The following is a 27,847-nucleotide window of genomic DNA, read 5'->3' as shown; positions in this document are numbered from 1 at the left end:
TAGACCTAGATGTAAAACCTAAAACTATAAAACATATAGAAAAAAATGGAGAAAATCTTGGTGCCTATAATCTTAGTCAAAGAGTTCTTACATGTAACATCAAAAGTATAACCCATAAAAAAAACTGATAAGTGGGTCATCAAAATTTGAAACATTTGCTTTGCAAAAGTACTGCTAACAGAACAGTAGAAAATATTTATAAATCACATATCTGACAAATGACTTGAACCTGCGATATGTAAATAACTCTCAAACTTTGACGATAAGAAAACACACAATCCAATTAAAAACTGAGCAAAATATCTGAAAAGATAATTCACCAGAAAAGATATACAAATAGCAAATAAATACATAAATAAATGATTAATTTACTAGGCAGTAGGGAAAATGTAAATTGAAATCACAATGACATGGCACTACGTACTTATTATAATGGATACAATTCAAAAGAAAAAAATGATGAAGCCATATGCTGGCACAGGTGCAGAGCAACTGGAAATCTCTTACATTGCTAGTGAGAATGCAAAATGATACAGTCACTTTGAAAAACAATTTAATAGTTGCTTAAGTTACACTTACCATATAACCATATAAATATACACTTACCATATAATCTGGAAATCAAACTCGTAAGTATTTACCCAAGAGAAATGAAAATTTATGATCACACAAAAACCTTTTCATGGATGTTTAAAGCATCTTTACTTATAATTGCCAAAAAAAAAAAAAAAAAAGCAATCCAAAGGCCCATCAGCAAGTATTTGGATACAATTTTACAGCCATACAATGGGACATTATTCAGCAGTAAAAAGGAATGCACTACTGATATATGCAACAATGTGACTGAATCTCAAATATATTTTGCTAAGTAAAAGTAACCAGACCCAAAAGGCTATATACTATATGATTCCATTTATATGACATTCTGAAGAGGGCAAAACTATACAGATGGACAAGTCTGTGGTTTCCAAGTATGGCCAACTGTTTTTTCACAAAGGTACCAAGGCTATTCAGCTAGGAAAGTGCTGAACAAGTGATGTGGGAACAATAAATGAAGGGGGAAAAATGAAACTCTACCCAACATCACACACAAAATTTAATTTGAGAAGAATCACAAACTTAGATGTAAAAGCTAAAACTATGAAACTTCTAGAAGAAACCAGCGATTATCTTCCCAACCTTAAGGTAAGGAAAAATCATTTCACATATATAAATAAATAGCCGAAAGAGAAAAAGATTTATAAGTTGGACTTCATCACAATTTTAAAACTTATATGATCATCAAAAGAAACAACTGAAAAGGGAAGCAAGAGATTCAGAGAAAATATTGCGATGCATATACATGACAAAGGATATGCATCCAGGATATATAAAGAATGCTTAGAAATCAGTAATAAAAACACAAATATCTCTATTTTTTACATGAGAAAACAGTAGAAGAGACACTTTACAAATGAAGATATGTGAATAGCCAATAAGTATATGAAAGGTGCTCAGCATCATGAATCACCAAAAAAATGTTACTTTAAACCACAATGAAACACCATTTTAAAACCACTATATTGACCAAAATTTAAGAGATTGACAATACTAAGCGCTGCAGAGGATGTAGAACAATGGAAACTTACATATTTTGCTGGTGGAAATAAAAAATGACACAAGCTTTTTTTAGAAACTTTTGACAGTTTCTTATGAATACACATATATCCTATGACCTAGCAACTGCACTTTAGTAATTAACCAAGAGAAATAAAACCATATGTTAACAAAAGACTTGTACAATAATGTTTGTGGCAATTTTATCTACAATATCTAAAAAACAGAAACAACTAAATATGCATCAACACACAATCCATCAAATAGGGGTGCTATGACAAAATGGAATGCTATGTGACCATAAAGAAGAATGAAGTACTGATACGTACAACATAAATGATATTATGCTCAGAACATTAATACTGAGTGAAATTAGTCAAACACCAGACTACTGAATGATTCCACTTACATGAAATTCAAGAACAAGTGAAAACTAATCTACGATGACAGGCATCAGAAAAATGGTTGCCTATGAGGCATAAAACTGACTGGAAGAGAGAACGCAAGAACATTCTAGGGTAATGAAAACGTTTGAAGTCTTAAATGGGGTAACGATCACATGGGTGTTTACGTTGATCAAAACATCAAATTATAGTTACCACAGTCTAGGAAGGGTGTGTTGGGGGAGGAAAGGGATGGAGAGAGGTAGGTTAAAGGGTACAATTATACAGTTAGAAGGAATAAGGTCTAGTGTTCAAAAGCACAGTAAGGTGACTTTATTACCAACAATATATTGTATATTTCACAATACCAAGAAGATAAAATTTGAAATGTTCCTAACACAAAGAAATAATAAATGCTCAAGGTGATAGATATCTTACTCTGGCTTGAGCATTACACATTCTATGCATGTATTAAAATATCACATGTACCCCATAAATATGTACAAATATTACATATCAAATAAATACTTTTTAAAAACATCAAATTATACACTTAAGATCTGTACATGTCACTATCAGTGCTACCTCTACAAAATTAAAATAAATTGTTTAGGTCTTTTACTTCAATACTAGAAAATGCAGAGCATATAATATAGTAGTCTGCATACAATGAAAAAATTACTACTTTTAGATGGTACATTTGTTGATTCACTCAAATTCATATAGAAAGGCATAAGTTCATACAGGACCTTTAAATCTGGGGATGCAGAATGGCCTGATTTAATATAATAATAATAATAATAATAATTGTATTTATATATGTGTATGTATATATATTTATATAGTTTGGTTATTTTTAATTAGACTTGCCAAGCACGAATGGATCAAATAAAGAGGCTAAATACTGAATCAACCATGGGAAGAATATACAACCTTCTGGTTCATAAGTATCCTAACTTAGGAACAAAAGTGACCTATTAATAAATTCAATGCCAAAAAATTATACCCTATCATCATGTTATTCCTGATTACGTGAAGATGACAGTTAACAATATAAATAATGTTGATGATAATTTGTGTAGAAAAATACATGGTTATGTTAACAACCCATAACTTCTACTCTCAATCAAGATATAATACATAATACAACTCATAGTGAATTACTTTTGCTACATGGCCTACAACGATAACGCTAGTTCTTATATAATGTCAGTAGGCATAAGAGATTTTAACCCAAATAAATTTAAATGATGGTTCACATAGGAACCTCCACAAATAGAGTAAACTGGATAAAGGAATATTTACACTAAAACTGACAATATATTACCAAATACTTTAATCTTTTATTTTAAAAATAAATAAAGGAAATATAATTTTAGCATTTAATTAACTGATCAATGCATTTTGGGATATTTTAATCAGAAATCCATATATTTCCAAACTTACATGAAAGACAATCCTTAATATACACACCCATACACACACACGTATGTGTGTGTATCTAAACATATATATGTGCATCTAAACAAGTTCTATGAAGTTCTTAAGAAGTTTAAACCGATTTAACATTGCTACTGGAAAAAAAAAAAAAAACGTTTCTAATGGTTACACTGAGTAACCCATTTTTTAAAGCCCTTTGTAAAGGTAGCATACCTGTGCCCTCTTCTGCACCTCCAGGAGGAGTTCAGAATACTGCAGCTCTAGTTCCTTCTTTTGTTTGTGCCAGCAGCTCTCTTGGGCTTTGATCTGTTCTGCCACTTTGGTAAAGGTGTCTTCCTGAGTCTGCTGAAGCTCTCTCATCGTGTCAGACTTGTTTTTACAGATATACTCTAGATGGCTTATCTATATGGGGAGATGCAACAGAGAAGGAAATATGCTCACAAGCTATTTCTTTGTGTCGTCTCCCCTAATAAAACACCCAAAACGCCCTACTATATTTTATTCCTTAAGATCATATAAAAATTTTAACATAGAATGTAAATAAATTTTAAAAAAGAAAATAGCAGGGTAAACTGCCATACATTAGCAGAAAATTGTGTTATTTGTATACTTAGATGGCAAATTTTTCACCTTCTCTTTCTAATGAAGTTACTTATTCTATAATTAATTTGATTGACATTGAGAAAGATACTGTTACTTCTGGAACCAAGGCTCGAGCTATTCAAATATCTCAGCGGGAAAGAAAGTAAAGATTTAAAAATCCGCAAGCAGTTTGCATAAAATAAAGCAGAATGTTCTAACCATTTTTTGTTTCATATTCAAACACTGGAAAGAAAATCATCATTTTCTAAAATGTATGACTATTAAGGATGTTTTGAAACAATGAAAACTATTAAAAATATAATACCATCTCATAGGGTTAAAATACATTCATTTTAATTATCTTTAATTTTCAAATCCATTATGTACACATTCACAATCATGAATAGCATCTGTGCCTCTCACACTTTATTCCCTCATTTCTTAGCCCTACATCTCAGTGTCTATGGTTGTGTTTGTCAAGAGGACCAAGATAAAATGCTCAATAATAAAAAAAATCACCCTGAAATTAGGTCAATATGCTGTTTTATTACTTCAACAGAATTTTTTTTTAACTTATAGGACAGTTTTACTCTTCTTGTTCCTTAAGAGCAAATGTCATTGCAACTAAGACCTGGAAACTAAACCACATAAACACAGTACTGACCACGTTCAATAGACCCACGGTAAGAACCAATGTCTTCAATGGTGGTATATGTTGATCTGCTAAGCCATTGTAATTTTCTATAACCAAAAGCAGGTTTTTAAATATTTGCTGGAGACTGATTTCCTAGACTTGTGAGATAGTAATGTTACCATAAAGGTCTACTATATTCTCCTATAAAATATACTTTTTGCATTCTAAAGCACAGAACGAGTTTTCTAATACACACTTTGTTGTATTTCGAGAAGAAAATCACAAGCATATAATTTAAAATGTTTAAGTGCTTTTAAAAATAACATCTTATATTTCCTAAGTAAAGAATTTTAAGATCATGTTTTTGAATAACTGTATCCTGTTTCTATTTTATGCTAACATAAAGAGTTGGTTTATTAATGTAAATGACTAAGTTCTTTGAATTGCTTCATCAGTAAGATTAATTTATTTTCTTTTAATTAGGTCCCTGTGGCTAATACTGGCTAGTAGTATTAGCATGTCCTGCACAGAAAGTGGAGCTTAGAGACTTCATACAGACTTCAGTCACATTTACATGCCCACAGCAATGGCATCAAACTGAGTTGTAGACAAGCCATAATTAATGGTATTGAATTATTAACATCCAAATTCTTTTTGAAATAAGATGAATGTCAGCCCCTCTTAATGATACTGTGATGTGGACAAATGTCACTGAATTTAATAGAGGTATCTGGTGCCTGAGGACAGTTACCTTCTCATTAGCCCTGTTGAGGTCTGCAATCAGGGCATCAACATTCTCCTGTAAGACTGCACAAAGCTCAGACCAAGAGAATTTATCCAGCATGCCTTCTGGTTGTTTTATGAGCACACAGCCTGCTACCAAGTGCTGATATAAGGTGTGAAGAAAGGTTAGCTTCTCCTGCAGGAAAAAAAAAAAAGAAAAATTATTTGCTGTGTATAAACAGTGTAAGAAGTAAAATACATAATACAAATGGTGAAGAGTTAATTTCAAAAACCTGAAAAGGAAATTATAATACTCAAGTCTCAGAATATTTTAATGATTTTTTATATTCAAAACTAAGCACCAGATAGAACATTTGGAACTGCTTACACTTGGTATTCAAAATCAAAATCTGAGTCTAGAAGCCAGAAGACCAAGATTCATTCCCAGCTCTGCTACTGATGAGATTGTGATTTGAGTAAACACCTGTTCAGGCCTAAGTTTCCTTAGCTATCACACGAAGTGTATGGATTGGACTCATTGTTTATAAGCCTATCTAACTGTAACTCAGTATAGTAATTCTATAATTTAATATTTACATTTGCCAAAATAGATACTACTTGTCAAAAAACAATACAGAAAAAAATAGTGTTATTCAACTCTGATGAAAAAAAGTTATACCAATATCTGTACTTTACATGGACACAATTACTCAGCTTTCTTCTTCCTCTAGAGATTCCAGTTTACTTACTACTTATAGGAAATCTATCCCAAGCCCCTTAGGCAAAGCAGGTAGTGATATGAAAGATATGGAAGATGGGCTCATTTGTTTTCCCCACTTATAAGTTCATATAGTATTTGGCACACTGGGCCACTGGACATTTGTAGGTGTTTAAATATTATAAAGTAACAGCAAAAAAAAATGGATATAGCTGCTTAAGACATACTTTTGAAAATGTCCAATTAGAAATATGTTTTTTTAAAGTCCTTTAAAATTATATTACCACTTCAGTAATTAAACTATCCATTGCTGAATGACTTAGAAACACTATGCTGCAGAATTCATATAAAGCAGACCTCATTTGAACACATGAGGAGGGTTTATTTACTATAATGTCAAATAGCTCTCTTTATAAGGTGTTTCATCTGTAAAGTCCCAAAGCATGGAACTCAAAGACAAGGTAACTGTGAAGCTGCCAAATGATTATTTTTATTTTATGTAGATAAAAAAGTTCCCTCAAGATTTTTTAATAGATCAGCAGGAAGAAAACTTTTAAAAGGGACAAATTTAAAAAGAAAATTTAGAAAGTCTATTATACATTTTTTAAAAACTGAATATAGCATGTGCAAAAGTTTTATAATTAGAAATTATAGAGAATATTTTCTTACAAATATCAAAATATAAATCTTTAGTTCACTATATATGCCACCTTACTTTTTTTTCCAAAAGCAATAATTTAAAAAACAAAAAATTTGAAAATGTAGTTACAACAACAAATTTAAGAAATCAGATTTTTTCACAAATATGCTATGCCTTTTCATAAGCAGTTAATGATGACTTTCGCATTTTTTAACTAGGTCAAAATGTTTTAAAGTCTTATTAAATATAACTTAACAAATACATAAAAATCTTCCTCCTGTGTTTTGCCTACTGATCACATTCGTTCTCAAGGAAGTTCATCCTTAAGGATAATTCATTGTGTCGCTATTATGTCCTTTTTGCTTGGGCTGTGATAAACCAAGCATGATAATCATCCATTTGGCATGAAAAGAGACTCCAAAATCCAAAATCAATTCACACATGTTGAACCCAACCACAGTGCTGTAGACATGCTGACTTTACAATACAGTCAGGCTTCTAGTTTCCTTTACTTTAATCATTATCTGATGTGTAGAGCAATTCCAACCCCTTCATGTGGACACAATTTAAATCCCAGACTGTAAAAAGAGTGGAAAGAATGTTTCCTTTTTACTCTCTTGGCATTCATGTTCATATTTGTTGGAGTAATGAACTCAATATGCAGGACGACTTAGATAAACCAGTTCCACTAGCTAGACTAGCTCTATAACCCATAGGGTAAAAAGAACTAGAAGATAATTCCATTCACACAGGCTCATACGAAATATGAAATTTGTGTCATAATATTTTTATAAGCCATTAATAAACACAAATGGATAGGCAACCCTCCAGGGGGTCTAAATGAAAAGTTTTAATTTTATGGGACTTTTATTTTTCTAAATTTTATTAACATCCTATAATCATACAGAGTAAGGAGGCTATCTGTTAAAGTAGATATTATTACTATTTTACAAATAAGGAAACTAGGCCAGGCACAGTGGCTCAGGTCTGTAATCCCAGTACTTTAGGAGGGGAGGCCGAGGTGGGCGGATCAACTGAGGTCAGGAGTTCGAGAACAGCCTGGCCAACATGGTGAAACCTCATCTCTACTAAAAATACAAAAATTAGCCGGGCATGGTGGTGGACACCTGTAATCCCAGCTACTTAGGAGGCTGAGGCAGGAGAATCGCTTGAACCTGGGAGGTGGAGGTTGCAACGAGCCCAGATCAGGCCACTGCACTCCAGCCTGGGCGACAGAGCAAGACTTTGTCTCAAAAAAGAAAAAAAATAAATAAGAAAACTAAGATGTGGAGAGGCTAAGTTGTATAGCTTGTCCACAGCCAAACCATTTATAAACAGAAGTATCGGGATCTAAGTTCAGGTCTATCTGATTATAAAATACTTATTCTTTCCACCATATCAATCTACCAAGCTACTGAAATAAAAAATAATTTTGTCATTGGCAAACAGGCAAACCTTGAAAGGACTGTTAGGAGCATAGTTACTTGAGTTACAATGTTCTAAAAGTCAAAAAAGATAGTTGTACAAACGATAATCAAGAAAATTAGTTGTGCAAGTTATAGTACTTCTCTCACAAGAGAGAATGACACAAGAGTAATGAAGAGAGTGATTTTGCAGCTGTCACGAACATTTCAAAATACTCTGCTCAGAGCAATTTCTTAATTAAATACAAGTAAAAATAGTCACTTGATGTATAACACTGAAATTAGTGAAAGGCCTTTCCTGACAGTCATTGAGTCTCAGGTAGTACCTCAGCATCCTTATGGAAAGCCTGAGAAAGCTTCTGCAGTTCACTTTCAGACTGAGCTGCTTGAGCCTTTTCTTTCTCCCAACAGTGCAGCACATTTTGTAGTTCCACTTTTAAAGTGCTTATTAAAGCCTCTCGGTCTGCACATTTAGTGCGTAAATGGCTTAACTCTTTATTGACATCAGCCAGTTTATCCTGAAGTTCCTGTCATAGATACCAAATAAAGAGATTGTAGGAAGGCCAGCCAACAAGGGGTGAGGGGACGCTAGTATAAAATACATATTGAAAATTTTCAAAGCTTTACAATGAAATCGCAAAGGCAGGAAAGCATCTGTTTACATTAAAATATTTCACTGAATGTATTTTCTAAATATAATATCTTAGCTCAAAAATTAGAACATTTGTTATGTTTAAACATTTATATAAAATGTTAATATGATGACTTATTCCAGAAAGTTCTTTCAAGGCAGTTTCCTTTCAACCTATTTTTTTAAAACAATGTTGTAGTTCAAAATTTTTTAAATATTTTAAAATAAATATCTTACATTTAATATAAGCACATTTACTTTCCAATGACATCCCAACCATTTATAGAAATCTCAAATATGTGGCACAAAGTTCTGCTGAACTGTTTATTCCTTAAACCTAACAAATTCTATTGAAGTGTGTCCATGACAAACCCAACATGAAACAACAAAATAAAATTCCAGCAATACCGAGAAACTTCTGAGAGCTGACTCAGTATAATTTTGCAAAGATGTAGTACATAAAACCAGCACAGAAACTAAAATAAACTATAGTCCTGGGCCTTAGCCAGGTGTGGTCTCAGCCCATTAACAGACATGATGTACTGAAAACAATGGCTCCACCCTAAAATGATGAAAACTGACTCCAAATACGGATGTGCTTATGTAAAATATGTTTAATATGTACCTAAGGCTGGACATTTCATCTTAAATAATTATTTGAATCTCATAAGGTATTATTATTGAATCTTGGAAACAAATTTTCCTTTAACCAAAACAATTTCCAATCAAGTTTTAATTTTTTAAATGAAAAAAACATTCTTGTTACTCTTAATCAACAAGAAAAAATTAAAATTCTATCCATACATACTTTAAAAAATACAAATATATATTTTCAGGTACCTCAATATCTCTACTTTAAAATATTCCCTAGATAACTATATTTGATTCTTAATACAAAAGGTAAAAGTTATTCTAAATAATACCTTTATATTTTTAGTGTGAGAGTCTATCTTCTGTTTCGTAGAATCAAGTTCATTACATGCCTTTTCCCTAGCATCGTTCATGCTGTTTAGCTGATGAAAGAAAATGTAAGTAACTTTTTTACATTTTTCAAGGAGAGTACCTCAAAAGTTAATCTTTAAGTGCTTTTTATGCAATTACTTAAATAAAAATTTTTCAATAGTAGTTAAGAGTCTTCAAAAAATTATTTCTTTTGGTTAAATACTATATAGCTTCTGTCACAAGTTCACGTAGCTAAAAAGAAAAGAAAGCATTCAAGCTTAAAATATCACTGATGTTACTGTATTTTTACCACACATTCAGATAAAGGATTTCATTATTGTTGTAAACAAATACAACTTTATTCTTAAAATCCTACTGGACCAAAATGCCAGAAGCAGGGGCATCTACAAGTAAAGAAAAGAGAACAGAGCAGAAGACTGTTCTTTCTATACATCATGAGGGTATTCACTGGTCTCTCACTCCATATGACAACTTCAGGGTCGGTCACATGCAGTCCTACTGGGAAGGCTTGTGGCAGGTCATCAGTTGGTCCTGCACCGCTTGTGATTTATTTTCTTTGACAGTTCATTCTTCTTTCTGTCAGACTGCTCTTTTTGCTTTCTTTGCAGCCACCCCCTTGGTCTCCCCACTGCTGTCTCTGGCACTGGTTCACAACAAAGCACATTACTAAGCCAAAGCCTGCTGAGTCGACTTTTCAACTGTGCTGAGGATCATGTGACATTCATCCTCCCAAATAACAATTCGCTGTGGGTAATATGTTCCTAGTTACCCTGCAGCTTCCAGACCTAGGCCTCAGAAGAGTTTCATAAACTACTAACAATACAGGTTGTCTTGTCTCACTGGGAAAGACTTCATAATATTTGTTCTTCATAGAAATTTAATTATTTCGATGGTCATTTTCTTTTATGCCTTTTGAACAATTACCGAGGGTATTAAGAAGACTCACTTTTCCTTCTTTGTTCACCTTAGCAAGCTAAAATAAAATAAGCTGCATATGAAATGGGAAATGTAACCGTTTTGTGGAGTTTATATTATATGAAAGAAAGAGATAAACACAAGGATAAACTCCAAATTCCATGCTACGTGACTTGTCTTTGACTCTAACAATCTGTTTGTTGCTTTGCTAACTAATTGTATTTAATGTAATTACTTCATATGCTAATTTGACAAGATGTAACTAGACAAACTCTTCAATTTTTAAAGCACAAATTCATAAAACATTTTAATACCCAAGAAAATTATCAACCCACACATTAAACAATACAAATGAGATGATAAATAGAAGCATGAGCTTTTTCAATCAGCAAACTAAAAGCTCCCAGGCTACATCAAACAGATATTTGTTTTTTAAAAACTTCTAACAACACTTTACTCCCTTTAGAGAATGAAAACTAATTTCTCTCTTTTTTATTAAGACTTCCACAGTTTGTAGAAATCTTAACCTACAACACTGACAAAACCTAAATTTCCAGTAGCTATACCAAACGTTGTAAAAACACATTAACATTTAAATACAGTACATATTAACTTAAACTACTTGCATAGTGTTTTCATTAAAACAGATAAATTATGAAGATCAAGAAGTGAGAGAGTCTTTATAATTTTGAAAATAATAGTGTGACTGAAGAGTTACAAAAACGTAAGTGAGACATGACTTTAGGCCACACTTAAAGAAAGAACAGTGAAAGATAATTTATTATTTTTTGTATCTGTGAAGCTGTCAGTTCAACATTCCCAATCTTTTTGACCTTTGTAACAAGCAAGGAATATGTACTGGTACAGGCCGAAGGCTATATGTGTGCAGCCAAACAGTGCAAGTCTTACCTCATTAGATGCATCTTCCAGCTTGTTCTGGTAATCTGTCAAGGTACGCCTCAACGTCTCAAGGACAACAGAGAAGCTAGGAGGTTTATCTTTGTCCTTGTGGATGCCTAGAGAAAAATATAGGATGAAAATATACCCTTAAAGTCACAAAGGGACAAAACTTAGGCAAATAGTAACAGAGATACTACAATTAGGTAGAGCCGAAAAGACATTATGAAACCTTGAGTAGAATTTTATTCTCCAAGTATACTGCTGTATGGCCAAGTACTAATAGCCTTTCTAAACAAGCGGCCATATTAAAGTTCATAATATATCAAATTTAAATTTATGACTACTTTCTACCTTATCAAGACCCACATGGCAGTTAGTTTTTTTTTTTTTTTTTTTTTTTTATCATGTCTCCTAAGTAACTGCAGTGTTTGTACGTACCTTTAATTAAATGAACAGTCTACACTACCACTCTTTGGGGGGGTTATGTACACTTACTGTGGTCCTTGTGTTTCTGATTAGTCAGGCTTTTTACACTGCATTATTTTGCTTAAATAATAATTTCTGAACCCAAGAGTATATAATTTTCTGTTATACTCGGAAATATTCTTCAATCCTTAAAATTCTCAAGTTACAATTTGAAATAAACAATAAAAATGCTATCATCTACATAGTCTACATCATGTTTCAATTAAAACCCTTAAAACTGACACTCATGGTAAAAGTATGAGTATTTCCATACTACAAACTACTTTAATTTAGTTGGGCCATAAATTACGTTAGTTGAGCTAATAAAGGTCATATGATCAAATGAAGCTCCAAGTATTAATCCAAAAAGTTGAGTTTCAAAAACTACTTTAAATTGATTGCTGATTGGACTATTCTTTAAGTGTTAAAAAGCAAGTAGCAAATTCAGTTTTAAAATATGCATATTGAAAATATTCTTTTCTTGTTATTTCTCCTCATTGTATTTTGTAATATAAATATTTCCATATGCAAGAAATGGATTTTCAACAAAGCCAGTTTCTTTTTTTTTTTTTTTTTTTTTTTTAAGACGGAGTCTCGCTCTGTCACCCAGGCTACAGTGCTGTGGCCGGATCTCAGCTCACTGCAAGCTCTGCCTCCCGGGTTCATGCCATTCTCCTGCCTCAGCCTCCCAGGTAGCTGGGACTACAGGCGCCGCCACCTCGCCTGGCTAGTTTTTTGTAGTTTTTAGTAGAGACAGGGTTTCACCGTGTTAGCCAGGATGGTCTCGATCTCCGGACCTCGTGATCCGCCCATCTCAGCCTCCCAAAGTGCTGGGATTACAGGCTTGAGCCACCGCGCCCGGCCAACAAAGCCAGTTTCTAAGAGCAGCATTCATATTATATGTCCTACTATTCATTCATTCAACTAATTTACTGAATTCCTACTACATACCAATCTTAGGCATTAAGCATACAAAGATAAACAAGAAAGGTATAGCCTCTGTCTTTACAGAATTTAGAGTTTAATAAGAGAAAGATACTAGATAAAAAATTATATGACATCATTTATCCATTCTTCAAATATTCTATTATTAAAACTTATGGAGAAGTAGGGGAAGGCAGTAATAAAGGAAGAAAGGGGAAATTTTCTTAATGATAGAGCAACTTTATTCAGCTCAGAGTACTGGTGATATCTCATGTTTAAATCTTGGAGAAAATGTTATTAATATATTTATGACATTTATCAAGGGGTAATTTAAGTACCAACTTACATATGGGTACAACTTGGTTTTTCTTTAACAGAAGAGGAATATTTAACTTAAAGACCAAAAGTAATGTAGAAACAACACATATGACAGCTAGGAAAAGAAATACAATGTTCTGAGTCATGATAATAGAGGAGACAGTAGTCTTTGTAATGACTATGAGTTGGAAAGACAACTCATTAAAAATTTTATTAAAGGTCTTACCAAATATATTTTTTTAAATTCCTCTCTTGCACAAGATAAAAAAAATGTAATGTATAATTCTTTTCTTTTGCTACTACACAAGTAGACCATGAATAAATCATTCAAGGACACTCGGGAAATCTGCGTTTTTACAATAAGGGAGAAAACTTCTTCTTAGAAATTCAGAAGAATAAAATCATCTTAATATGAGTGCTGAAGAGTAATGGGACAAAATGCCCTCTCCTTACTGACCTATGAACATTCTTATATTCTACATAAAATAAAGTTTTCTTTCCTGAAAATGTTTATATAATAAAGTTTAGTTGAAGTACAAAGCAAGCTTTAGGTCTGCTATGGCTAGATTATTAAATGCCTTGAGGTAGTCTTCTTTGGGTTAAATCTGCTTGGTGTTCTATAACCTTCTTATACTTGAATATTGATATACTTCTCTAGCTTTGGAAAGTTATCTGTTATTATCCATTTGAATAAACTCTCTCCCCCCCTACTTCCTTCCCTCCCTTCCTCCTTCCCTCCCTCCCCTTGAAGGCCAATAACTCTTAGATTTACCCTTTTGAGACTATTTTCTAAATCCTGTAGGGGTGCTTCATTCTTTTTTATTCTGTTTTCTTTTGTCTCCTCTGACTCTGTATCTTCGAATACCTATCTTTAAGCTCTTTATTTCCTGTGCTTAATCAATTCTACTATTAAGACACTTTGACATGTTCTTCATCATGTCAACTGCATTTTTCAACTCCACAATTTCTGCTTGATTCTTTTTATTTCAATCTCTTTGTTAAATTTCTGATACGATTCTGAATTACTTCTCTGTGTTATATTAAATTTCTTTGAGTTTCCTCAAAACCGTCATTTTGAATTATCTATTTGAAAGGTCATATGTCTCTGTATCTCCAGGGTTGGTCTCTGGTCCCTTATTTAGTTTGTTTGCTGAAGTCATGTTTTCTGGGATGGTTTTGATGCTTGTGGATGTTCTTCAGTGTCTGGGCATTAATGAGTTAGTTATTTACTTTAGTCTATGCAGTCTGGACTTATTAGTACCTGTCCTTCTTGAGAGGCTTTCGAGGTATTTAAAGGGCTTTAGGTGTTGTGATCTAAGTTTTTGGTCACTGCAGCTATATCTGCATTAGGGGGCACCCCAAGCCCAGTAACACTGTGGCTCTTGCAGACTCAGAGGCACCACCTTTGTGGAGTTGATAAAATCCAGAAGAATTCTCTAGATTACTATGTAGAGACTCTTGTCTTCTCTTATTTTCTCCCAAACAGAGTCTCTCTGTGCTGAACCATCTAAAACTGGGGGAGAAGTGACACAAGCACTCCTGTGGCCACTACCATTAGGACTGCACTAGGTCAAACCTGAAGCCAGCACAGCACTGAGTATCACCCAAGACCTGCCGTAACCATTACCTGGCGACTGCCTATGTTTGCTCAAGGCCCTAGGGCTCTACAATAAGCAGATAGTGAAGCCAGCCAGGCTCGTGTCCTTCTCCTCAAGACAGCAAGCTCCCCCAGGTCCTGGGAAGATCCAGAGAAGCTGTACAGAAGCCAGAACCTTAGCGATCTACCTGGCACTCTATTCTACTGAGGCTGAACTGGCACAAGACAAAGTCCTTTCCACTCTTCCCTCTCATTTCCATAGCAGAGGAGTCTCTCCTCCTGGCCACCACTGCCACAGGCCCATAAGGAGTACTTCCAGGCTACTGCCAACGCCCACTCAAGGTCCAAGAGCTCTTCAGTCAGCTTGTGGTGAATGCTGCCAGGTCTGGGAATCATCCTTCAGGGCAAGAGACTCTCCTTTGGCCAAGGGCAGGTCCAGAAATGCCATCGAAGAGCCAAGGCCCGGAATCAGGGAGCCCAAGAACCTACTTGGTGCTCTACCACCCTGTGGCCAAGCTAAATCAGCTGCAAGACAAAGCCCCCTTTGTTCTTCTCTCTGCTGTTCTCAAGCAGAAAGAATCTCTTGCCATAGCCACCATAGCTGTAAATGTGCTGGGCCACACTTCAAACCAGCAGATCTCAGAGTCTCACCGAAGGTGTACTACATGGGTACTGCTGCTGATTCTTCAGGCCCCAGGGGTTCTTTAGTCAGTAGGTGATGAATCCTGCCAGGACTGGGTCCTTCACTTCAAGGCAGTGGGTTCCCTTCTGGCCCAGGGTGTGTCTAGAAATGTGATCTGGGAGCTAAGGCCTGGAATGAGTCTCAGGACTCTGCCTTGTACCCTATCCTTCTGTGGCTAAGCTGGTATCCAAGCTGCAAGAAAAGGTTCTCTTTACTCTTCCTTCACCTGTTAAGCAGAAAGAAGGGGTATCTTTCAGAGCTGTGAGCTGTGCTGCCTGAAGTTGGAGGTGGGGTACCGCAAGCACTCCCTTTGCTGCCCCTGCTGGTGTCTCACTAGGTCACATGCCCTCTAAGTCCACTGGCTTTGAGCCCAGCACAGCACTAGGAGCTGCCTAGGAGTTGTAGTCCTTGTGGCCTAGATTGTCTTTCAAGTTTATTTAGGACCCCTAAGGACTTTAGTCCACAGTGGCAAGGCTTACCAGAGCTCAAATTCCAACTGCTAGGATGGACAATTCCCCTCTGGACTAGCTAGGGCTAGTCTACATGCCCCCTCCATGAGCACTGGCTTATTCTCAGTGTAGCTTTCCACTGTGACAGGGCAGCACGGAGCTTCAATGCAAAGTCCCACAATCACCGTGCTCTCCCTCCCCCAAGTGCACAGATTCCCCCCACCACATAGCTGCTGCTGAGGCATGGAAGAGGGGTGGCATCAGCAATTCAAAACTGTCTTTCAACCCTCTTCCATGCCTCTTTCAGTGATATGAAGTTTAAAACAGGTACTGTGACTGCTCATCTGATTTTTGGTTCTTATGAAGGTACTTTTTTTTGCCTAGATAACTGTTAAATTTGGCGTTCCTGTGGGGGTGATGATCACTGGACGCTTCTATTCAGCCATCTTGCTCAGCCTCCAGCTGCTATGGTTTGAACACGTCCTCCAAAGTGTTGGAAACTTAATCCCCAATGCAGTGTTGAGAAGTGGAATCTTTGAGAGGTTACTACTGGGTTATGAGAGCTTTACCCTCATGAATGAATTAATGTCATCACAGGAATGGGTTTATTATCTTAGAAGTAGGTTTGTTACAAAAGTGAGTTCTCCCCAACTCTTGCTCTCTCTTGCCCTTTCATCTTCTACCATGAGATGATGTAGCATAAGGGCCCTCACCAGATGTTGGCCCCTCAGTCTTGGATTTCCCAGCCTCCAGAACTGTAAGAAATAAATCTCCTTTCTTTATTAATTATCTAGTCTCAGGTATTCGTTATAGCAGCACAAAAGGAACTAAGACAATGTCCCACCCAAATTTATTATAAAAAGAAACACTGGTCCCTTAACCCGACAAAATGCTTACAAAAAAAAGAAAGGGTCACCCTAAACCAAGGACCTTATTGAGTGATTTGATTTAAGCTAATAATATTCTAATCGCTACAGTATGGCCCAAAAAACAATGAACTATAAAAGCTATCCTATCAAAGAAAGGTGTAAAAAGTCACAAAGAGTAGCAGAAAAGATTTGAACAGTGATCATAATTAGCTTTTCAAAAGTCAAATTCCAAATGAAGAACAGAATATATCAGGAACACTTTATACTTGAATAACATCAACTCAAAATCCTGAGGTTCCCTCTCCCTCTGTCTATACTTGTATTTCTCTATACATAGGTGCCAGCCTATACTTTCACTCACCACACCCTATTTCGATCTCTCCCTCTCACTTTTAAGTAGGTTTCAACTCTGGCTGTACTTTGGCAAGTCTTTTCTTGAATTAGTAGCCCACAGGAGGAGGTGGAGTAGAAAAAAAGTTCCAAGCCCTCTATTTACACGTTTCCTTTTAGACAATCTCAAAAACTAAATAATTTTTCATAACTCATATAAATCATTGTTTTTCAAGCTGGCATCATTATTTCAGTAATCTATAGTTCTACAGAAAAAAAAAAAAAAACAGTAACTTGTCATGAATGGAGTCTATCTTCTCCATCTTGTTACCTATTTCATTCTTCTACAAGATCCCAAGAAGGGAGAATTAGTAAGAAATAATGGAGGGAGAATATAGATAAAAGACAGAGTTTTTTTTATACAGCTATCAGTATAGATTATGAGTGGTCATGTTCATGTTCCGAACTGAACTCTGTTGTTTAGTATTGATTTTTGATCTTGTATTAGAAAACAGAAAATAATGTTCAAATGAGTTTTGTTTTCACCTGATAAAATCCAAACATTTAATATATAATGTATTGATAACTAAGAAAATTCTCTTTTCACTTTAAAAGCACTAATACAAACACTTTATTGGCAGTTAGACTTTTTTCAAACTCAGACCACAACACTGTATATCGTCTTAATCACTGAGTTTATAAATAAACACCTTTCATTATCTTGCAAACAGTAGTGCCCATTCTAGCGTGTTTAGGGAAAATGGTTCATAACTTTTCTTTTTTTTTTTTTTTTTTTGAGACGGAGTCTTGCTCTGCCGCCCAGGCTGGAGTGCAGTGGCCGGCTCTCAGCTCACTGCAAGCTCCGCCTCCCGGGTTCACGCCATTCTCCTGTCTCAGCCTCCCGAGTAGCTGGGACTACAGGCGCCCGCCTCGTCGCCCGGCTAGTTTTTTGTATTTTTTAGTAGAGACGGGGTTTCGCCGTATTAGCCAGGATGGTCTCGATCTCCTGACCTCGTGATCCGCCCGTCTCGGCCTCCCAAAGTGCTGGGATTACAGGCTTGAGCCACCGCGCCCGGCCAACTTTTCTAATATATGGAAAGTATTTATTATGTAAGTCCTTCTCACTCTCTAACTATGTCTCTTGGGAGAATTCAAAAAACACTTCCTTTACCAAAGCTTGAGAAATCTATTAGTAACGGAAGTCCCAGCTTCCTTGATGAGCTCTGTGTAGCTTGATAAGCTCCATGTGGCTAGAAGGCAAAGAAAAACAGCAAACACTGGTGCCATCAAAATGGGTTCCCTGAATTTAGTGGGAGTGATTGGATCTTGGGTAACAGAGACCAAATGGTAGCAATTAACTTCCAGAGACAAAGTAGACATGTTTAGCATAATGGGTAGTGGAGCAATAAACAAAATGGTTTGACCTGCAGAGATCACTGACACTGGCTAAATGATCATGGTGTTCCTAGAACCAAAATCAATGGGCAGCATAGTTAAGTCTTATTTGGTTTGTATAAGTAGAAAAGTCCTGGGTCTGATTAACAGAAGTGGGACTTAAGTAAACAAAAAAGGAAGAACTAGTCCTCAAATACTCCTCAGACTTGAGCTAATTCACTGACTTAGGGACTTGTGAATAAAGAGGATGGGTCTCTGTTAGCAATCCTGACAAAGTACCAAAAAATACTATAAATCTTCCTCCTAACCTTCCTCAAAGAAACATGCAACCATCTAACAGGGTAACTGTACTGGGGGAGAGGAATTAACTACACTTATCAGGGACAACTGGACACTGGATCTGAACTGCCATTAATTTAGGGAGACCTAAAATGTGCTACTGTTCAATAGTCAGGGTAGGAGCTTACAGAGGTCAGGTAATTAACTGAATTTGAGCTTAAGCCTCTCTCTAGTGGGTCCAGTAGGTACCTGAACCCACCCCATAGTTATTTTCCCAGTTTGGAACACATAGTTAGAAAGGACAAATGCAGCAACTGGCACAATGTCCACAGTGGTTACCTGAACTATAGAGGGATATTACAGAGGAAAACCAAGTGGAAAAGCCAAGAGGAAATCACTGGTACTTTTACCTACCAAAATACAAATTGAAAGTAATGCCACAGTCCTGGCAAGACTGTAGAGATTAGTGCCTTTTAAAGGACTGAAAGATGAAGGCATGGTGATTCCTACCACATCAGCATTCAACTCACCTAACTGGGCTGCTACAGAATACAGATAGATCTTACAGAATGACAGTGAATTAATCAGTATGACTCCAATAGCTGCTGCAATTAAATATGTAGTTTCATTGTGAAACAAATCAACACATTTTCTGGCAATTGGAATGAAGATATTCATTCTACCCCTTTAGTAAAGACCACCAAGACCAGTTTTTTTCATCTAGCAGGACCAGCAATGTACCTTTGTTGCCGCCCTACCACAGAGCTATATCAACTCTGGCTCTCTATCACAATCTAGTATGTAGAAATCTTGATCAACTCTCCATTACCGAAGATCTCACATGCTCTATTTCATTTTCTACTAAATTGATGGCACCGTTCTAAATGGACCTGATGAACAGAAAGTAGCAACTACTCAAATTCAAGATGTATACAGCATTTCACAGGTCCTTATAAGTGGATCATAGTGTAAACTTTTAGGAGTTAGAAGCAAAGCAAGCCATCCACTACAGATAACTATTCTTTTGAAAATGAGCTTTGGACTTGCTACTGGTCCTCAGCAGATACTGAATACATGGCCAACAATTCACCACGTGACTAGAGGTTGCCCATCATAAAATGGTTACTGTGTGGTCTACCAATCCATAAATGTTGGCACAGACAATAGCACTCTATCATCAAATGAAAGTGGTATATAAGTCCTGAAGGCACAAGTAAGTTGTATGAGCAAGTAGCCCAGATTCCCATGGGCCCTATTCCTGTTACATTGCTTCCTCTCTCTTAACCCACACCGTGGATGCATGGAGTGTTCTCTATGACCAGCTGACAAATAGAAAAAAAAAAATGGGCTTGGTTTATGGACGGTTCTATATGATATGCTGACATGATTCAAAAACAGGCAGCTGCAAGCAGCACTACAGCCCCATTCAAGGGTGGCTCCAGAGAACAGTGGTAAAAAGATTCCTCCCAGTGAGCAGAACTTCGAGTAGTGGATGTGACTATCATTCTTCCTAGAATGAGAGATGACCAAAGATACAAATATACACCAATTCATGTGTGGTGTCTAACTGTTTAGCTGAATGGTTAGGGACTTGGAAAGAATGTGAATGGAAAACTGGTAACAAGGTTGTCTGGGGAAGAATATGTGGACAGACTTCTTCAAATGGGCACTGTGCCCAGATAAACTTCAGTAGACAAGGATCTTAATAATCAGGAGGGCAAGATGGAGTATTTTATGGATATCAACCAATGTTTCTTCCTAGCCATCTTTGTCTCCTCAAAATTGAACAAAGAGTCATAGCAGCAAGGATAGAGGTTAATATACAGGCTCAGCAATATGAACTTCCATTCACCAAGGCTGATTGGGTTACAACTCCTATTGAGTGCCAAATTCACCAACAGCAAAAACAAACACTGAGCCCATGATATGACACCATTCTCTGGGGGGATCAGATAGCAACTTGGTGGCAGGTTGATCACACTGAGTAACTTTCATCATGGAATGTGCAATGCTTTATTCTTACTAAGATAGACACTTACTCTGAATACAGATTTTCCTTCCCTAACCATACGTTTCTGACCAAACCCCCATCCATGTATATACAAAATACTTTAATTCACCATCATGTATTCCAAATGGCATTGCTTCTGATCAGAGAATGCATTTTACAACAAATGAAGTATGGAAATAAGATTGTTTCCATAGGATTCACTGGTCTTACTATGTTTCTCATCACAAAAACACAAACACTGTATGATTCCACTTAATATAAGGTATCTAAAGTGGTCAAATTCATAGAAAAGAAAGTAGAATGGAGGTTACCAGGGACAAGGAGGAAGGAGAAAGGGGGATGTGATGGTGAATTTTTTATCAACCTGACTAGGTCACTGGGTACCCTAATATGTGGTTAAACACTCTTTCTGGGTATGTCTGTGAGGGAGATTAATATCTGAATTGGCAGATTGCCCTCCCTAACTTGAGTGGGCTTCATCCAATCTGTTGAAGGTCTGAAGAGAATAAAAACCTGAATAAGAAAGAATGCTTACTCTCTGCCTTGCTGTCTTTGAGCTGCAACATCAATCTTCTCTTGCTTTCAGGCTCAGACTCCTACCAGAGCTTACATCATCAGCTCTCCTAGTTCTCAGGACTTCAAACTCAGACTAGAACCATACCATAGCTCTCCTGGATAACAGACCCTCCTGGAATACAGGTGTGGACCACCTCACCAGGGATGGAACCATATCCAGCTGAGATGCTTGCTGACAGCAAAGCAATAGGGTATAGGTAGTAAAGGAAATTAAAAATACCAGTTACATGTGACCAGACAGAAAAAGAAGGACTCAGTACAGAGTACAGACAGCCTCAACTTACAATGATTCAACTTAAGATTTCTCAGCTTTACAACAGTGCAAATGCAATACACATTCAATATGTTCCTCGACTTACAATGGGTTTATCTGACCTTACTTTCCCCGCTCCTCCCACAATTGCATAAGGTCAAATTCTTAATAAGTTCCTTATTCAAAAATACTATAGTGGTTCTGACTACCCAATCAAACTCTAGCTTTACATGTTTCTATCTTATAATACACACTTGATCTTCACAGTTACTTCCTATATTTATAATTCTTAATATTCTATGATTAAAATGGAAAAAACTGTCTACAATTTCTCCTAAAGAGAAATAATAAGAACAAGCCTAGTAAAGGCAAAATGTAATTAAACCTATCATAACAAATATGATAGTGTTAAACAGGATATGAACTGAGAAATAAAAATTGAAAATTCAAACTGATATAGATCAAAGACTTATAGAACTCAGAAAAGAAGTGTACAAGATGAAGAATTCAAAGTGAATTTTTAAAAACATTCAATTTTAAAGAAAATCAGAGGTCAAGCCTTAATCAAGTCTTCAATTCTATACTGTCCAATCTGTGGACAGTAAAATTTATTTAACAGTGATTATTCATATTCATATTTAAATTATTTAAAATTAAATTTTCAATTCCTTAGTCATGATAGTCATATTTCAAGCACTTAAGAGCCACGTGGCTAGAGTCTACTATATTAGAACAACAGATATAGAGCATTTCCATTACTGCAGATTCCACTACCAATTTAGAGGAAATCTACAGAACAAAAAAACATGTTAAACTATACAGTGGGATGCAATCCGAAAAATGCAGGCTGTGAAACTCCTAGAACAAATGAAACAGTTTTTTAACAAATAAATTTCAAACAAAAACGATAAACAAAAGGAGACAGAAGGCCAGGTATGGTGGCTCACGCCTGTAATTTCGGCACTTTGGGAGGCCGAGGCAGGTGGATCGCCTGAGGTCAGGAGTTCAAGACCAGCCTGGTCAACATGGCAAAACCCCATCTCTACTAAATAATACAAAAATTAGCTGTACGTCTTGGTGCACACCTGTAGTCTCAGGTACTTGGGAGGCTGAGGCAGGAGAATCGCTTGAACCTGGGAGGCGAAGGTTGCAGTGAGCTGAGATTGCACCACCGTACTCCAGCCTGGACAACAGAGTGAGACTCCATCTCAAAAAAAAGAAAGAGGGCCAGGCACGGTGGCTCACGCCTGTAATCCCACCACTTTGGGAGGCCAAGGCAGGTGGATCACGAGGTCAAGAGATGGAGACATCCTGGCTAACACGGTGAAACCCCATCTACTAAAAATACAAAAAAAATTAGCCAGGCCTGGTGGCCGGCACCTTTAGTCCCAGCTACTTGGGAGGCTGAGGCAGCAGAGTGGCATGAACCTGGGAGGCAGAGCTTGCAGTGAGCCGAGATGGCACTACTCCTGCCTGGGCGACAGAGTGAGACTCCATCTCAAAAAAGAAAGAGAGAGAGACAGACAGAAGAGGAGAGGAACCTACAGATTTTTTAAAGTCAGCCAATCGTAATATCTAGACCTTCTCTGCATACTAATTTAAACAAACTGATATTATATGAGATATACAAGAAAATTTGAATTTTATGATACTAAGAAATTTTTAACTTTTTATATATGATAATGATCTTGTATTTATATTTTTAAAAAGACTTCATTTTTTAGAGAGTCAAACTTAAATATTTATGAATAAAATTAAACATATCTGGGATATGTTTTCAATATAATACAGCAGATATCTGTATTATACAGATATATAATACAGAAATATCTGGGATATGCTTTCAATATAATACAGCAAAGGGGAAGTATGTGAAACAAGACTGGTTCTTAAGTTGATAAATGTTGATCTGAGTGGCGGGGGCAAGAGATTTTGTTATACTATTCTGCCTCCTTTTGTACATATCTGAAATTTTTCTTAAAAAAAGATATGCAATTAATTACTGGATGAATTTGAAGGAAAAGAGATCATAGGAGGATCTTATCTTTTTTAAAGCAAACTTGATTGAGGTTTCTCTTGGGAGGAAAAAAACATGTTCATTTTACATATTTCTGCTCTTATAAGTAACACGTGTTTTTCCTTTATTCTTATAATTTTAAAAATTTCAAAAATATGTTTAAATGCAGGTGTTATTTGATGATGTTTCCCTGTAAAGCAGTGATCTCATCTGGCATGCTACAATCTTTTTTATCTCAAACAAGTGTTTTTGAATTATGTCTTCAATTATTACATTTGTTTCATTTACTCTAGTTTTCGCCTTAGAAAGACGTACAATCTTTTCATTGGTACTGCATATTATCATCTTTTCCCTTTGTTTTTCTTTCCTTATCTGTTTTAACTCTGTTTTTTTTCCTCTGCATTTTATCTCTGTGTTCTTTTTTCTACATTTTGTCCTCCAAATCACCAATCTAAAATGTTAATTGTAGATTGTAGATTTTCTAATGTCAATTCTGTCATAGCTACTCACAATTTTTAAATTTACTATCCTATTTTTAGTTTCCTTAGACTCCTTCCTTCTGTCATTCTTTTACCTGTTAATCTTATTTGGGTTTTTTCGGAGTAGGAGGAGAATTAATCTTTTTCTATTTCAGCCTATTCTTTCCTTATTAATCCCATTTGAAAAAGGTCATTTCTTTTCGTAGCCTACTGTGGATGCCAAATAGCTTCCAAATTTTATTCCAATTTCCACGGTGAATCATTTCACCACTCTGTTCTAAATGTAGCAGGTACTGTTCCTTTCTCCTTGTTTTGTGGTGCTTAGTTTTTCAAAAATTCTATTTAGTTTTCCTTAATTTTTAAATGAAAAAAAGAGTAAAACCTAACCATATTTGGAAAGTTTGAAAAAAGACTGTATGTAATAACTCTCCAAAGCGCTACTCTGAATCAATTACATGGTGATAAAACCCCCCCTAAGATCAATATCTGAAGCTACATGAATGTACACAGTTCCTATTATATTTTTCGGCAAGTAGCAATCCCTGAATTTAGGTGGTATCATCTCCCAATCTACTCCCTGGACTTCTGGCACATACAGTTAGATAGACTATAGGGAAAATTTTATCTCTAGTATGAACTGCTACCAATTTTTTTGGTCTTGATTCCTAGAGACAATACAAAGGAGACTTTTCAGAACTTTACCTCCAATCCCTGGGTCATTCCTGGCTGGCTGTATTCTGAGAGTTGCAAGTCACAAGGAGATGGTATAGGAGTTGAAAGAAAGGTAAAATACTCTTACTGCCTCAGAAAGCAGCACCTACACAGCAGTAAGATAGCTTCCCAATTTTATAGCTGGTACAGACCCTCCATTTTCAAAAGTGGGAGGATACCGTGGCAGGAGAACAAAATGTCTGTCTACTGTCATAGGATAAGTCAAAGGGAAGTTGATTGTACTTTCATTCCAGTTCTACTGACTATGTATTATATATATACTCTCCCCAAGGGAGGGTGAATATTTATTTGATTTCCAGTATTACTGTGTGTTTTCAACATTCCTGTGCATTCATTAGTATGAAAGTGTGGAGCTGTTTTATAGGAGGCTACCAGGCTGCTGACACTTTAAACTTGATTGTTTTACAAATCATAAATAACAATGTAGGCAAGAAGCAATGCTTAATAATCAGTATTTTGGGGGTGCAGTGGCTCATGCCTGTAATCCCAACACTTTGGGAGGCCAAGACGGGGAGATCACCTGGGGTCAGGAGTTCAAGACCAGCCTGGCCAACATGGTGAAACCCCATCTCTACTAAAATTATAAAAATTAGCCAGGTGTAGTGCTGGATGCCTGTAATCCCAGCTACTTGGGAGGTTGAGGCTGCAGAATTGCTTAAACCCAGGAGGTGGAGGTTGCAGTGAGCCAGGATCATGCCACTGTACTTCAGCCTGGGTGACAGAGCAAGGCTCCATCTCAAAATAATAATAATATTAATAATCAGTATTTTTTAATTATCTGAATGTTTTCTTTATACAATACTATACTCTCTACAAAAATTTAAAACTTAAAGAGAAATAAGGATAACTATAAAAACAAGATGAAACACAATGAACTGTTTCAGTTCAGTCATTTAAAATTCACGTATCCAGAAAAAGTAGGAAAGAGAGGGAGAATAATAGTATGTTTTTAAACTTTGGGATGAATGATAACACCCCATTTCTAGGAAAACCTATGAAGTTGAGATACAACTGTAAAGTAAGGAAGGGAGAAAGTAGATAAATAATAAGAAGGCAGAAAATCCAAAGAGAAGAGAACAAGAAGACTACAAAGATGGCTGGAAATGAGTAGCAATTAGCACAAAGTTAAATGGCATAGTCTCACTTTATTCCAACTATCAACTATCTTTAACATATCTGAATAGATGAAGCAAAATAGAAATGAGTTTCTATTGTTATCAAATTGTAACCAAAGTAGCTATGCCTGAAACAAAATATTCTGACATTTACAAGCATTCTTTGCATTAAGAAAAGTCAAAAAATATACACTGGCATCTATTAATCATCTCATTACAAAATGTTAGAGTACTCAGTAAAGCTACTCCCTTGGATTTCATAAACTGAAACTATGAGTATAATGAAGTGGGGCAAGTTTGGTTTGTAAACCTCAGTGAATTAGGAGATAAGGGAAGCAAGAGAGAAGAAATCTGCAAACGACAACAGAGGAAACTGTGTGCTGCTCCTATAGCCATCCTCAGCTTCTCAACCACCCATGAGACTCTAATTAAAAAAGATAACAGCTAAAAGGTTCATAAGAAGAATTAAAAATTCTCAGGAGGATACTAGGTGTAGGCAATATTCCTTTATGAAAGAAATAAAGGAGGAGAGGTGACAGGAAAAATCCAATTTGTTGTCTTGATTTTCCTAAGAGCACTCCCTGAGACTGCCCAGTTCCCGGGTGACATATACATGCCCAAAGGAATCAAATGAGACTGCTTTTATTTTCTGGGATCCTTCAGCCTCTCCAGGTAAAAAGGAAAAGAACACCTCTACAGTATTACAAAGGATTTCCTCAAGGAAAGCTAAAGAAGGTTGGAGTCTCAGTGAATGTGAAAGTCAACCACCCTAAAAAAAATTCAAGACTGAGCCACAAGGAAGACTTTCTTTCATGAATCCTAAGAAAAAAAAGTCACATTTTCCTAAAAAAAAAAGTCACATTCTTGACATTTGCTGACACCCTCAGGCATAGGTGAAACTATTAGAAGAAATACTCACAGCAAAAATACTACATGGGGCTGGGCACAGTGGCTTACACCTATAATCACAGTATTTTAGGAGGCTGGGGTGGGAGGATTGCTTAAACTCAGGAGTTTGAGACCAGCCTGGGCAACATGGTGAAACCCCATCTCTAAAAAAAATACAAAATTTAGCCAAGCATGATAGCATGTGCTGTAGTCCCAACTACTTGGGAGCTGAGGTGGGGAGGATCACTTAAGCCCAGAAGGTTGAGACTGCAGTGAACCATGACTGCACCACTACACTCCAGCCCAACCAACAGAGTGAGATCCTGCCAAGAAAAAAGAAAAGAAAAAAGAAGAGAAGAGAAGAGAAGAGACAGAAAGACAAAGACGAAAGGAGAGGAGAGGAGAGGAGAGGAGAGGAGAGGAAAGAAAAGAAAAGACTATATGGGTTCAAAGTAGGAAAGGATTTCCCCCACACACATCCTACTATAAGAATTTCCACCTGAAAAGACATAAAATAGGAGCAACTGTAGTGCTTCAATTTTAGTTGATAGTAGAAAGCAGAAATAGGAAATAAATGTCCCTAATGATAGAGGCAATCAAGATGACATTTCTATGATCCATGAAAGATTATACATCTGTTCCACTCGAGGTCAATCTTCCTGGTGACTCCTTATGGATGCTACCCAAAGAGCTGCTATAATTTAGAAAGAGATTCCATGATCACCTTTATAACTTCAAAACTTAAAAGGTAAAATAGACCTTCAACCTGATATTAATTCATTTATATTTTTATTCATATTCAACAAATATTTTTTGAGTGACTGTTTTGTGCCAAGTACTATTCTAGCTGCTTAAAATACACTAATGATTAAAGGAGACAAAGATTCTCATCCTCATGGAACTGAAATATAATAATAAA

General features: G+C 36.1%; 1 protein-coding gene across 4 annotated transcripts in view; it reads right to left on the bottom strand.

Annotated features, from left to right (window-relative positions):
• The window catches only part of CCDC171 (coiled-coil domain containing 171), a 413,214-nt gene that overhangs the window by 245,482 nt on the left and 139,885 nt on the right, over positions 1–27,847 (bottom strand). For 3 of the 4 annotated variants that reach the window (XR_004443489.1, XM_033237405.1, XM_033237406.1), the window contains exons 12-16: positions 11,559–11,665; positions 9,695–9,784; positions 8,467–8,667; positions 5,387–5,554; positions 3,633–3,821 (exon numbers count right to left, since the gene is read on the bottom strand). Coding sequence is in view for 3 of the 4 variants with exons in the window: in XM_033237405.1 (XP_033093296.1) it covers positions 3,633–3,821; positions 5,387–5,554; positions 8,467–8,667; positions 9,695–9,784; positions 11,559–11,665 (755 nt within the window). In the remaining variant the exon portion in view is untranslated. The remainder of the gene's footprint in view (positions 1–3,632; positions 3,822–5,386; positions 5,555–8,466; positions 8,668–9,694; positions 9,785–11,558; positions 11,666–27,847) is intronic. The other variant, XM_033237408.1, reaches the window with a different exon arrangement.

The sequence above is a fragment of the Trachypithecus francoisi genome, unplaced genomic scaffold, assembly GCF_009764315.1.
Source record: "Trachypithecus francoisi isolate TF-2019V2 unplaced genomic scaffold, Tfra_2.0 Lachesis_group16, whole genome shotgun sequence".
In the NCBI taxonomy this organism is placed as follows: Eukaryota; Metazoa; Chordata; class Mammalia; order Primates; family Cercopithecidae; genus Trachypithecus; species Trachypithecus francoisi.
This window is presented reverse-complemented; position numbering and strand designations above follow the sequence as displayed.